This window comes from Nothobranchius furzeri, chromosome 6, assembly GCF_043380555.1.
Source record: "Nothobranchius furzeri strain GRZ-AD chromosome 6, NfurGRZ-RIMD1, whole genome shotgun sequence".
Taxonomy (NCBI): Eukaryota; Metazoa; Chordata; class Actinopteri; order Cyprinodontiformes; family Nothobranchiidae; genus Nothobranchius; species Nothobranchius furzeri.
The window spans coordinates 36,983,969-36,997,175 of record NC_091746.1 but is presented as its reverse complement, the minus strand read 5'-3'; the positions used below and the strand labels follow the sequence as shown (position 1 = coordinate 36,997,175).

Genomic DNA, 13,207 nt, shown 5'->3' with positions numbered 1-13,207 from the left:
CAAAGGAGATGGTGGGAGCACATCCATGATAGTCCCTGTGTGGGTTTCTTCAACCACCACTCCAGAGAGAGAGACCTTAGTGTATGCTTTATTAGATACGCAGAGTAGCAACACTTTTGTAGATCAAGAGGTGTGTGAGGAGATGGGGATGAGTTTAGAGCCAGTGAAGTTAAAGCTAACCACTATGATGGGAAGAGATTCCATTGTTCAGAGCAAAAGGGTTAGTGGGCTCAGAGTTAGAGGGTTTTACTCCAAAGGCTTTATCAACTTGCCACTTGCCTATACCAGAGACTTCATCCCACTTGAACGTTCACACATTCCCACCTCTGAAACTGCCAAGAGATGGAAACATCTAATCAGAATAGCACAGGAGATGCCCGAGTTAATGGATTGCAAGGTCGGGCTGTTAATAGGCTACGACTGTTCTAGAGCACTGGCACCACGGCAAGTAATCGCGGGAGGTGACGAAGAGCCATATGCAATCAAGACAGACCTGGGCTGGAGCATTGTTGGCAGTTCACAAAAAATGGCAACATCAACAGAAGTGACAGGCCTGTGCCATCGCTTATCTGTTAAGGAGCTTCCACCTCTGACACCAGCCACCATCATCAGAGTACTTGAGTCAGATTTCAAAGACACAGCTCCTGGAGAAAAGAGCATATCACAAGATGACATACAGTTCATGCATCTGCTAAATGAGGAAATACACCAGAATGCTGACGGGCACCTAGAGATGCCACTTCCCTTTAAGGCACGCCCTCAGCTGCCAGAAAATAAGCGTCTGGCTCTGGTGCGACTTAAGCACCTGAAAGGGAAGTTTGAGAAAAACCCCAAATTTAAGGACGATTATGTAAGGTTCATGGACAATGTCTTCAAGGAAGGTGATGCTGAAAGAGCTGAAGATGATCCCAGAGAAGGAAATACGTGGTACATTCCACATCAAGGCATCTATCACCCAAGAAAACCAGAAAAAATCAGGGTTGTGTTTGACTGCTCTGCAAAGTACAGTGGCACAGCTCTGAATGATCACCTCTTGACCGGACCTGACCTCATCAACAGTTTGACTGGAGTCCTCTGCAGATTTCGCCAACACCCTATTGCAATAATCTGTGATGTAGAGAAGATGTTTCACAGATTTCATGTAAACAGAGAAGACAGAAATTACTTGCGATTCCTGTGGTGGGAAAACGGTGAAACAAACACAGAGCCAAAAGAATTTCGCATGAAAGTCCATCTTTTCGGGGCAGCGTCCTCACCAGGCTGCGCAAATTATGCAATGAAGTATCTTGCGAGCCAAAATGAAAGGGAACATCCAACAGCAGCCAACTTCATCAGAAGTAGCTTCTATGTTGATGATGGGCTAGTCAGTGTAAAAACTGTGAATGCAGCCATTGAACTAGTGAGAGATGTGCGGAAGGTGTGTGCGAAGGCAAGATTACGGCTTCACAAGTTCATATCCAACAACAGAGAAGTCCTGGAGTCAATTCCAGATAGTGAACGAGCTAGTGGAGCCCAGGATGTGGACATCAGTCATCATGAACTCCCAGTTCAAACTGTGTTGGGAGTAAGGTGGAGTGTAAGCTGTGACACCTTCTCCTTTAAAGTTGCCCTGGAGGAGAAACCAGTATCACGACGGGGAATTCTTTCCATTATCGCCTCTGTGTTTGACCCATTAGGCTTCTTGGCTCCTTTCCTTCTAATAGGAAAGAAAATTCTACAGGAAATGTGTCTAAAGAACATTGGATGGGATGAGCCACTGCCTAGTGAATTGAAGCCACAATGGGAGAGTTGGGTCACTGATCTGAAGAACCTGCAGCAACTCCAAATCCCAAGATGCTTTATACCTGAAAACCTTGGAAAAGTCCAAAGAATAGAACTCCACCACTTTTCAGATGCGAGCAATCGCGGGTATGGTCAGTGCTCATATGTCTGGGTGATGAGTGAAGACAAAGTGCATTGCTCCTTAGTCATAGGCAAAGCAAGAGTTGCACCCACGAGAGTTGTAACCATACCAAGGCTGGAATTAACAGCAGCAGTGGTGTCTGCAGCAGTCAGCAGAATGCTAAAAGAGGAACTGGAGCTCAAAATTGATCAAGAGTATTTCTGGTCTGATTCACGGGTGGTTTTGGGCTACATTAACAACGAAGCCCGCAGATTTCATGTTTTTGTTGCTAATAGAGTGCAAAGAATCAGAGAAGCAACTGATCCAGCACAGTGGCACTATGTTGACACCAATCAAAATCCAGCAGATCACGCTTCCAGAGGCCTCACAGTGGCAGAACTGATCAGTTCAAATTGGTTCACTGGACCTCATTTCCTGTGGGAAAGAGGGTTTGTCACACCAGACTCAACTCCAGACCTTCTGGTAGGTGATCCAGAGGTCAATACGACACAAATACTACGTACAAAGGTAGTAGAGGACAGGAACTTCTTGGAGAGACTCAAAAGGTTCTCAAAATGGCATACAGCAGTAAATGTAGTTGCTAGGATTCAGCAACTAGCCAAAAGAGCCAATGCAACAAAGGGTATAAATGTGGAAGATAGGAGAAAAGCAAGTCATGTGCTTATAAAATTAGCACAAGAAGATGCTTTCAAGGAGGAAATACAAACACTGAGCCATGGTAAATTACCACAGAGCCATCCTTTGTACCAACTTGATCCAATATTGCAAGATGGCGTTCTCAGGGTAGGAGGGCGGTTAAGGAAGGCTTCCTTACCGCTTGACTTGAGGCATCCAATAATCCTACCCAAACATGGCATAATTACTCACCTGATTTTAGATCAGTGCCATGAGAAAACCCAGCATCAAGGCAGAGGACAGACACTTAATGAACTAAGAGCAAATGGTTTCTGGGTTATTGGTGGGAGCAAAGTTGTAGCTAATCACATTAAGCAATGTGTTACATGCAGGAGAGTTCGCAGGCCAACAGAAACACAAAGGATGGCTGATTTACCGGCAGCTCGTGTTGAACCCTCACCACCATTTTCCTATTGCGGGATGGATTGTTTTGGACCTTTCCATACTAAGCAAAACCGCAAGGACTTTAAGAGATACGGTCTTCTATTCTCTTGTTTGTCCTCTAGATCAATCCACATAGAAATGTTGGAAGATCTCACGACAGATGCCTTCATAAATGCTTTACGGTGTTTTATAGCTATTCGTGGAGCCATCAGACAAATCAGATCTGATCAAGGAACAAACTTTGTTGGGGCAAAAAATGAACTGACAGAGGCCTTAAGGGAAGTAGATAAGGACAGACTGTCTGCTTACCTGGCCAGGAAACAGTGCGACTTTGTCATGAATGTGCCTGACGCCAGTCATATGGGAGGTGTTTGGGAACGGCAGATAAGGACAGTCAGGGGCGTCTTAACCAAGGTCCTTTCACAGAGTGCTGGAAGATTAGATGATGCTTCTTTGAGAACATTTTTCTATGAAGCCATGTCGATTGTTAATAGCCGTCCTCTTACCACAGACAGCATCAGTGATCCCAAAGGCTTAGAGCCACTCACCCCAAACCACTTACTCACCATGAAAACCTCTGTACCACTGCCTCCACCTGGAAAATTTGTGCCAGAAGATCTGTATGCCAGAAAAAGGTGGCGCAGAGTTCAATATTTGGCAGAGCAATTCTGGAGTAGATGGAGGAATGAGTACCTCTCAAATATCACATTAAGACAACGCTGGCACTCCCCAAGACGAAATGTTAGAATAGACGACATTGTCATTGTGAAAGAAGAAGGAATCCCTCGCAGTGAATGGAAGCTTGGGAGAGTACTGGATGTTTGCAAAGATGAAGAGGGTCTGGTTCGGAAAGCCAGAATACAACTAGGAAACAGGAAACTATCGAAAGAGGGTGAAAGGCTCAATAAACCATCCACTCTTGAACGCCCTATACATAAATTAGTGGTCCTAATAGAGAGTAATTAGAATGTTCCATTGGAACTTCTGTAAATGTATATGGGATGGTTAAAGTATTAGACTTGACTTGCAAGATTAAGTACTGTTTGGTTCTGAAAATTTCTAGATTTATTCATATTATTAACAGTTCATAAATCTTAGTAATTTGGTGGGAGTGTAACTGTCCCTGAGACAGTTAAAATAAAGTTGTTTATTTCAAATGTTTCTGTGATAGAGAGATGCTTAATTTGGTTCATTTAATTACTAGATAAGATGATAAAAGTGTAACATTGATTTAAAAACATGTCTAAAATATGTGATTAAAAAATATGGGTTTGTTAAATATGTAACGTGCTGTAAAGTTTGTATGAGGTAGAGTTTGTAATGGTCACATGATCAGAGTTTGTTTGACAGCGCTACCATAGCAACCATAGCATGGATACATAGCTACAGATGTGTCTACAGCCTCGACGTTAATGTCATTCTGCATGTGGTCCAAGAGGCGCACACGGTATGGTTTCATGTATAATGTTTGTATAATGTTGCATATGTGTTCTACACTGTTAATGAGAGGACATTTTGTGATTCATTATTGCGCATTTTCTTTCTGTTCTGCTTGCACGAGACTGTTTATGGACAATGGTATGAGAGACTGATAAGTTCAAACCGTTATTGTGTAAACTTTGTGTTTCTTCAGTTTTCACGGTGTCTGAAGATAATAAGAGAGAGAGAGAGAGAAAGAGCAAAATAAACATCCGAAGACATCAGTATGATGCGTGGCCATTCTTTGTTGGACCCCTGTAGTTACAGTAACGTTATTACATAATTCCATAAGGTTCATGTTCAGCCAATCAACTACTTTGACGTCATCGGCAGTCGACGGACCCCGAGCCGATCTTGCACTCGAGCAGATCTTGTACCGACAATGGCATTACTTTTCATTTAAATTCCAGGCAAAGCGGATTAGAAAATAGTGTTTTTAGCCCCATTGACTTGCATTCATTTTTCCGTTCTTCCGGGGATCCATGAGCCAACCAAAAAGGGAGGAGACTTAGGCCCCTACAAGTTAACCGAAAGAATGCCGACATGAAAAGGGGCATGTCGCCACCTACTGTACCGGAGTGGAAGGAACTTTATTTGAGAGGCCGGTTTTCTAATGCACATGTAAATATAGTCTTAAATTAAAAAAACAAGGTTAGTAGCTGATGTCACAGATTTAAATCAGTGTCATTATTAAAACCATCAGATGCTGATTTGAGACATTGTCAACAGACTCCCTTGTTTTCTCTACAGATTTCCACCTGTGCCTCAACCAAAATAACAATATGTTAAACCTATAATATAGCTATTACTAGGGATGTATTGATATGGCAATATATCATGATTTTTTTCCTGTGATACATATCAATATTCAAAAGCCGTGTTTATAATATTTGGAAGAATTTGCATGCAAACATTTGTGTATTTTCTTTTTTTTGGGTGCAATTCAAACGCTGACCGCTAGTGAGCAGCAGTGTAAATGGATTGTGTTTGCACCATTTAAATGTAAATCCCTCTATTATGGTTCTAATACCTCATGTTAAACAAGTTACACATCAGTTTGGACTGCATTTGGACTGCTTATTTAACTTATTTAATTTAATAAATTCAGTCAAAAAATTGATATCGTCTACCTGATTGTGTCAACATATATCGTGATATATACTGTATTGTCTCCCCTGTATCATGATACATATTGCATCGCCAGAATTTCACCAATACACATACCTAGTGATTACATTCATTTGCTTTGTTTCTTTAAAACAGAAGCAAATAAACCCAATGATATATTTTAAATGTTTGTTTTAATGTCAAAACTATGAAACTAGTATTTTTGCTTTTGCCGGCCCATGCCTAATTAATATGATTTGTTGATGATGATAAAAAAATACAAAAGACTTCATTAGATTCAAAATCAGCTGGCAGATTTGGTATTCTGACAAATATTAGTTACAAATATTAAAAAAAGAACATTTCTGCACAGTAAAACCCTTAAATGCTGAAGGAAACAATGACTAAAGTAACTGGATTAGCTGTTATTGCCAACAGGTTTGACTGCTGTTTCTGTTATGATGCTGAACACACTATGTTCCTGATCCAGGCTCATATTCTCAAACACACTTGCCTAAAGACCTCAAAAACAAATAAAACATCCTCTCAGGTGGCGTGTGTTAGTAATGATAACATGACCGTACAGCGAGCACTGAGCTAAGATGTTACGGTCCAGTCATTAAAAAGGTTTAGCAGCTCAGGTGGACAAAACAAGTTAAAGAGCAAATTGCAGGTTAGAGACTCCCATGAACCAATGTTTAGAGAAACATAATAAAAACTCGTTTTTAACGGGGGTTTTTTACACATACATAAATTATTTAGGCTTGTAGAGTCATTTTTGTGAGGTTTTTTTTTTTTTGCCAAACCAAATGACGTCAGCTGAGGGAGTCCTGTTAGCTTAATCCAGAGAAAAATATGGATTCTAATGCGGCTCTGTCACAGAGGAAACTTTAATTGTTTATAGTTCTACTTCTGATGGACCAAAACTATAAAGTTCTGAGCTTGCTGCACGCCCCAGAGAGCAGAGACAAACCAGAGGGAGAAACCATCGGCCAAAGCAGAGAGATTGAGGAGGAGAAGCAGCGGGGGAGCAGCAGGTGAGTAAACAGCTTAAACTCGTGTGCTAACATTAAAATATTGTACAGATTACTATCGTGAACCAGACAATTAAAATTGTATTGGTCAGTTAATATAATATTAATACTAATGAGCATCTGTCAGCTGTCTCACACTCGTTAATATCCGTTCACGTAATGTAGTTTAGTGCTTTAGAAAGAGGGAGAGCTTCCGGTTCTGGAGCTCATGCGGGCTTCTGTGAGCTGGATCCGACCCAAACACCAGCGAGCCAGTCCAGTTGGTATTTTTAAAAGCTGCACATAATCTTCTCCTGGTTGTCCAGGCGGCGATTCTGATCCGGCTCCGACCCCGAAACCAACTGGTGGTCGGTTCTGACGGTGATCTGAGCTCCAGAAATCCGCATTTCATTTTTAAACCCCACCACGGGTGTCCGGAGCCCAGCGCGGACCTCTCTGTCCTGGTACCAACCGATGTGGGCTACAGAAGTCCGTCTTTCAGCTGCAGAAACGCCCTTAGGCACGGAGATAGAGGCGTTGTTCCTCTTATCTGGAAACCCATGGACTCGATGTCTGACAGGCTGGAGTTGGTACAGCCTTCACAAACTATAATTTATCAAAATGAACACAATCCAGCACTAGTTAACACACACACACTGACTCGATAACATGACCTCTCTACCTTAAAACTAGCCACACTCCACACTGAGCTGAGGCAGCGCCTAGCTTCCAACTCCCTGTGGTTACGTCAGAGGTTCAGATTTAGGAAAAAAGAGCCTTTTTAGAAGCTTTGCTGAGAAAGGTCACTTTTTACTAGAAAAACTGCTGTTATGTATTTTAAAATTAAATATCCACGATAAACATTTCAAATAGGATTTTTGGACAGCATTTTATATGAATTAGAAAAAAATTTACCTGCAATTTGCTCTTTAAAAGTCCATAGTCATTATCACACACTGGTGAAATTACATCTCTGCATTTGACCCATCCCGTGGGGTGGGGTGAGTTGCAGCAATGACTGCGCTTGGGACCTATTTGGTAGTTTGACCCCCCAATCCAAACCCTTAAGTGTCAAGCGTGGAGGCATTGGTAACGCTTACACCAGACTACCTCAAATCAGGTTAGTTTGAGTTCCTCCTGTCCTCCTACAGGACACTATGTTAATGATACTGCGATATCTTAGGGCTTTAGCTTTTTTTAGTCACCGAGTTGGTACCAGAATGAAACAATTAGCACAGTTTAGCATAGCAACTAAAGTGTTCCCTGTCTGGAGCAAACACAGAGTTCTTTGTCACCAATTTCTACAGCTGCACAAAAACTTGAGACCAAAAACAAGAGCACAGCGTGTGTGTTCTCTGACGGGGTGACCCACTGGTTTGGTGAGAGCACACACCTTTCTGGTTGCCATGGCAAAGAGTCACTGGCCTGATGCGACTCCACAACAGCGCCAGACTTAACCTGCATGTCTCCAAGTTGAGTGTAGACCAAAGTGTTAAAACATGAACCAGCTGCTGGCTCACTGTTGCTGGAAACCATTTCAGAAGGAGGTTTCTGAAAGTGGGATTTTTTGGTTCACAAATAAACATTTTGATGACATGTTTGTTAAAAATCTGGTATAATAGAGGACTGTTTTGTCAGGATTAGTAAGGTCATGCAGAAGACAACTGAAGCAAAGCTTCCAACAGTGGGTATACAAACTGTTGGATCATCAGCTGGACTCAGGCATGCCAGCAGATTGATTCTGACCCTAAACTTAGTGTCTGCATGATAAATAACATGAAAAAGGTTGAGTATTTCTTTGTCTAAGGTTATTTTTTCATCATTTTAAAACAAATAACATACATTCATTGTTATAAACTTTAGAATTAAAGCTTCTTTCCGGAGTATTTATCTTATCTAATGGCACCATCTAGTGGCTGACAAGCATACCACACAAAAACGGTGTTCCTTTGTTTTTTTTAAGATGGCGACTTCACGTTTCTGTTTATAAATGTGCTTCTGTAGCCGACAAACAGAGCTAAAACACGTTGTTTTACGAGTATTATTCTCATGTCATGTTTTGTTTTCATATATCTATATTTTAGAGACTTTCTTGTCCGTGAAAAGTTCATCAACTCTGCATCAGCCGAAGTATTCCTTAAATTTGAAGCGTCTAAGCGGCAGTCTAACACTACTGGTTAGTTCTGGTCGGCGCTCAGTGTCCTATTGCACAGAGCTCTGCCGGGCAGGGGGCGTGCTTAGCACAAAAAAAAAGGCGTATTGTTTATATTACATCACAGTACATGATAAGATAATCACTTTTATGGATTTCTGACAAATCATACATCATTTCTGAAAGAGGAAAACTCCGGAAAGCAGCTTTAAGAGCCTGTTCCTGTTTGCCTTAACTTATATTACTTACATGGTTGGATTCAAGGAAAGGACCTTTGTTACATTAATTGAGTCATTTCTTATCCATATTTCAACTCACTCTGGGAGAAACCAGACAGGCTGTGCAAAGGGGTTTGAACGAAGGCAACTGAACTTCTTTGGCTTCTTGAAGACATTTAGCATCTGACCCAAGGAGCTTTGTCAAGTCTGTGATATGGCCTAAAATCCATATGACAATTTATTGAAGATTTCACCTCGATAACGACAAATGGACGATAGCTACAGATATGCGCAGAAACAAAAGTTGTCCACTAGATGGGGCTGTCACATGTATTACATTGGGTGCCACTTTTGTGACTCAAGGTGGTACAGTTTCTTAAAGGGACATGAACGTTACCGACCTACACACATCTTTTCATTTTTTCTATCATCAAATTTATTGACATGGGAAAAATTATCTCGATAAGAGTAAAAAATTTCGACAACAATTAATTTTCGATTTATTGGCCGATATCTAAAGATGATTATTAAGGCCAATATATATATATATATATACACATACATACATATAATATACATACATATATATTGGCCTTAGTAATCATCTTAATATATACATAAATACATTTTAGCAGCCCATTGGTTGTGAAAGAACTGAACACTCACTGTGTGCAATATTAATTGCTTAATATTTATTGAACTTCAAATATAAAACAAACTCAAAACATAAAAAAATTAATAAAACGGTCTGTTGGGGTCCTTTGGCAGTTGGCCACACAGGCAGTAGGGCCGAGCTCCAATTGTAGCCACAGCCACGAGGGCGCGCCAGTAGCCACAAATGGCTGTGACTGCTATCCTGTAGCTACGAGAAGAGTCAATGGCCATAGCTATGAATTGCTGTGACAGCACCCACTGCCCAGACAGACTCCTTTACTTTAAAGGTTTTGCGATAGGTTAACACTTAACTGAGAAGGATTGTTTTGGCAGTTTATAAGTACAATGACTACAAAATGTGTTCATATTTGAAACTTTCTTCATATTTGATGTTTAATGAATGTCTTTAGTGTACTTCAAACTGGTTCACCGGGGCTGTGCGGTGCTCTGCCCGTAGCACAGTAGCTGTGGTCATAGAAGTCAACTGCTATGCTCATAGAACAGTGGCTATAACTACAACCACAGACCCAGCCCGCCTAATGAGTACCACTGGCCTATGAGCTTGACCCTCCCATAGTCCAGTCAGAATTGACAAAGCTCCTCTGGTAAGAAGCAAAACGCCTTCAAGAAGCAAGTAAGTCCAGTTGCCTTCACCAACACAGGGAGGTTGTGATGTCATACTGAACAATCAGAAACGTCATGATGATAGTGGTAATGCTAATGTGTTGTACATTTTATAAGGGGATATGTCAAGTCTCAGTTCTGGAGCCTCAAATGAAAAGAAGCAAAGGGCACACGAACACACACACAAACACGGTTCTACCTGCCTCACACCCACACATCCCACAAAACAATCAATTAAATTCACATCGACAATCATGATTCTTGTAGCAGCAGCAACATGTTTTGATAACATGATTTCCTTAAACAAAACAAACCAAACCCACATTAGTCCAGATTAGACCCCTCCAAACCTCTGAGGAACTGTACACCTACAAACACGCCAGAGCCTGGACACGAGCTCACCTGTGTTGGAGCGCCGACGAATGCCAAAGTCCCAGCTGGAGGTGATGTCCATGGACTGAGACAGCTCGCACGTATGACCGTCCACCATGCCACTGCTGTTTTCACTGAGAGAGTTTGAACCAGAAGATCCACAGCTGCTGCCAGGCACCAGAGTGAGCTGGCACTTCTCCAGATCCACATCCTGGTCTATTAATACCATCTCACACATTCCCGTATCATCGCTGGTCACGTGGGACTGTCTGATGTGGGCTAGAATGATGGCCGGATTGTCCAAGAAAGCCATTTCTAGTGCTTTACAAACAGCTTCACTCTCTGCTGAATGAGGCTCTCTCTTCAGTTTTTATTCAGCAATGTTGAAGCAGCAACTGATGATACGCAGAGAGGAATCATCTCTTCCCTCTTGTTCTCCTTACTTCTCCTTCAACTCCATTAGACAAGTCCCACTACCTGTTCAGAATGAAAAACTTAATCCACAAAGCAGGATAAAATTAAGAATCAGGACTGGTAATACATAAAAATTAATATTAATAAAATATTTTGTTTATATTAGTGTTTTGAATAGTTTGCATTGTGATACATCAATTCAAAGATACTTTAATCCCAGCGCTGCAGGAAGAAGAGTGTAGTAGTTATGATGAGAAGCTCTAATTTCTCATAAATATATAAACTGAGCTGAATTCTTGCAGTTTCACTGAGATGACAGTTTGTTACTGGGCACACCGGGCTGCTATGGATGGACATAAACAGAGAATACAACAAAAACAAAATAGGTTTCACACTCAGCTTATCTGAATATTGTTCATAATCTAGTCAGAAACATCAGTTTCTTTTGTTGACACTGAACGACCATGTTGTTAAATTGAACAGATAAACACCATTAGCAGGGTGAACATAGTCACATCCCATAACAGACAGAAATCACGAGATTTGCAGAAGCCACTCATATGTATTCCGCAAATCATAGTATGCTGACGAAGACAACTATACAGGCCATAAAGAGAAATGTCAATTGTTTTCTTTTGTCACATTTCCTATAAGCACAATAAAAATCTACAGTTGACAACTTTACTTGTTATTATAGTCATATCTCCATTTGCACGTGTCTACAATGTGATATCCACAATTATGTGAGAACGTGTTTCAGTTGCTAACAGGCACCAGAATTTTAATGTTGGGAAAACTGTCAACCTACGCCGCTGTTACGTTGATATGTGTTCCCCCCTCTATTTCTGCTTCTTTTGCACCCAGCTGCAAATGGAAACAAACCAAACACAAGAAATAACCCTCACCCTAACCCTTACCCTAACCATAACCATAACCACCCTGGCACCAAAAATGTATGTTTTGCATAAATATATATATTATAAATATTATGTGTAGCACAATTTTTATGCTTGTTTCAGGGTTATGGTTAGGGTAAGGGTTAGGACACATTTTTTTGCGAGTGGATGATTCAAACTCGCTGCTGAGTGCCAAAGAAACAGATCTCGGGGGGGAGACACATATCAACGCAACTTCTAGCTGCTGCGTCCGTCTGCTTCTATCTGTTTTCCAGGCGAGGCGCTGCTCATCTCAAACAAGGCCAATGTCTATGGTGGCTGTTGCGTGGCTGGATGCCACCGCCACGATTTGAGCTCGGCCCTGCTGTTTTAACCTTACACTAACGAAAAAAACCAAACTTGGTTAGCAACGGTCACATCTGAAAGTCAGTTCCAGGAACAACTTTAGCTATTGCTAACATCGACAGGTGACAATTTTCAGTGTCGAGTTTTCACTTTACCCAAAACAGTTCGTAAATAGTTTTGTTATGACTTTATTTTACGTTAAAGGCTTGTTCATTACGTTTGTACAAACGTTTAAAATATCCAGGCTGAACATTCAGGCTCAGCTAGAGTTAGCCTCCCAGCTCTTCTAACCTTCAACATTAGCGTAAAACTCAGAAGTAGCTAAGCCTTCCGTCGACAGCTAAATGTAGCAGCAATCTTTGCAATTTACACCCAGGCCGTGTCACTTCAAATGAGTAAGACGAAAATCAGCTGTGGTGTTTGAGAGAACACTGGACCTAACCTGGAATCAGAGTCAGGGTAGTTAGCCGCTCTCACTGCAGTCAAAACAAGGAGCTTCATGAAAGGCCTCGATGAGAAAGAAAAGTGTTCACAACACAAGTCTTCTTCTCCATGAAAAATAAACTCAAAAGAAAACACTACTTTACTATTTTAAATATTGTAAAATCACAACACTATCTGGAAGCCCGTTTTAATCTGTAGTGCTCAGTGCACTGCTCACCCATGGTAAATCCATTTTTACTTCCGGGTAAAGATTTTCAGAATAAAATATCTACTTTCAATGCACTTTTTGTTTTAACACCATCAACGTGCCTTTTTAAAACTTATTTTTGTTTTCTGTCGATGGGTTGCCGATGTATTACACAGCCATGTCTTCACAATTTCCTGAAAGAAACATCTAGGATTTATTTTATGTGATGGCAAGACCGAAATTTCCAAGTGTAACACCAATACTTTGTAAAACATAAATGTATTTATTCGTTCATTTATTCATTTGTTCATCATTCATTCATTTATTTTTCCAGTACAAA

The 13,207-nt window shown here is 41.0% G+C and overlaps 1 protein-coding gene across 2 annotated transcripts in view; it reads right to left on the bottom strand.

The window, feature by feature from the left end:
• Positions 1 to 12,893, bottom strand: part of mapkap1 (MAPK associated protein 1) — a 34,904-nt gene extending 22,011 nt beyond the window's left edge. For both annotated transcript variants that reach the window (XM_070552191.1, XM_070552192.1), the window contains exons 1-2: positions 12,679 to 12,893; positions 10,612 to 11,058 (exon numbers count right to left, since the gene is read on the bottom strand). In XM_070552191.1, the coding sequence (XP_070408292.1) occupies positions 10,612 to 10,894 (283 nt within the window). In that variant the 5' untranslated portion in view covers positions 10,895 to 11,058; positions 12,679 to 12,893. The remainder of the gene's footprint in view (positions 1 to 10,611; positions 11,059 to 12,678) is intronic.
• Positions 12,894 to 13,207: the final 314 nt, after the last annotated feature.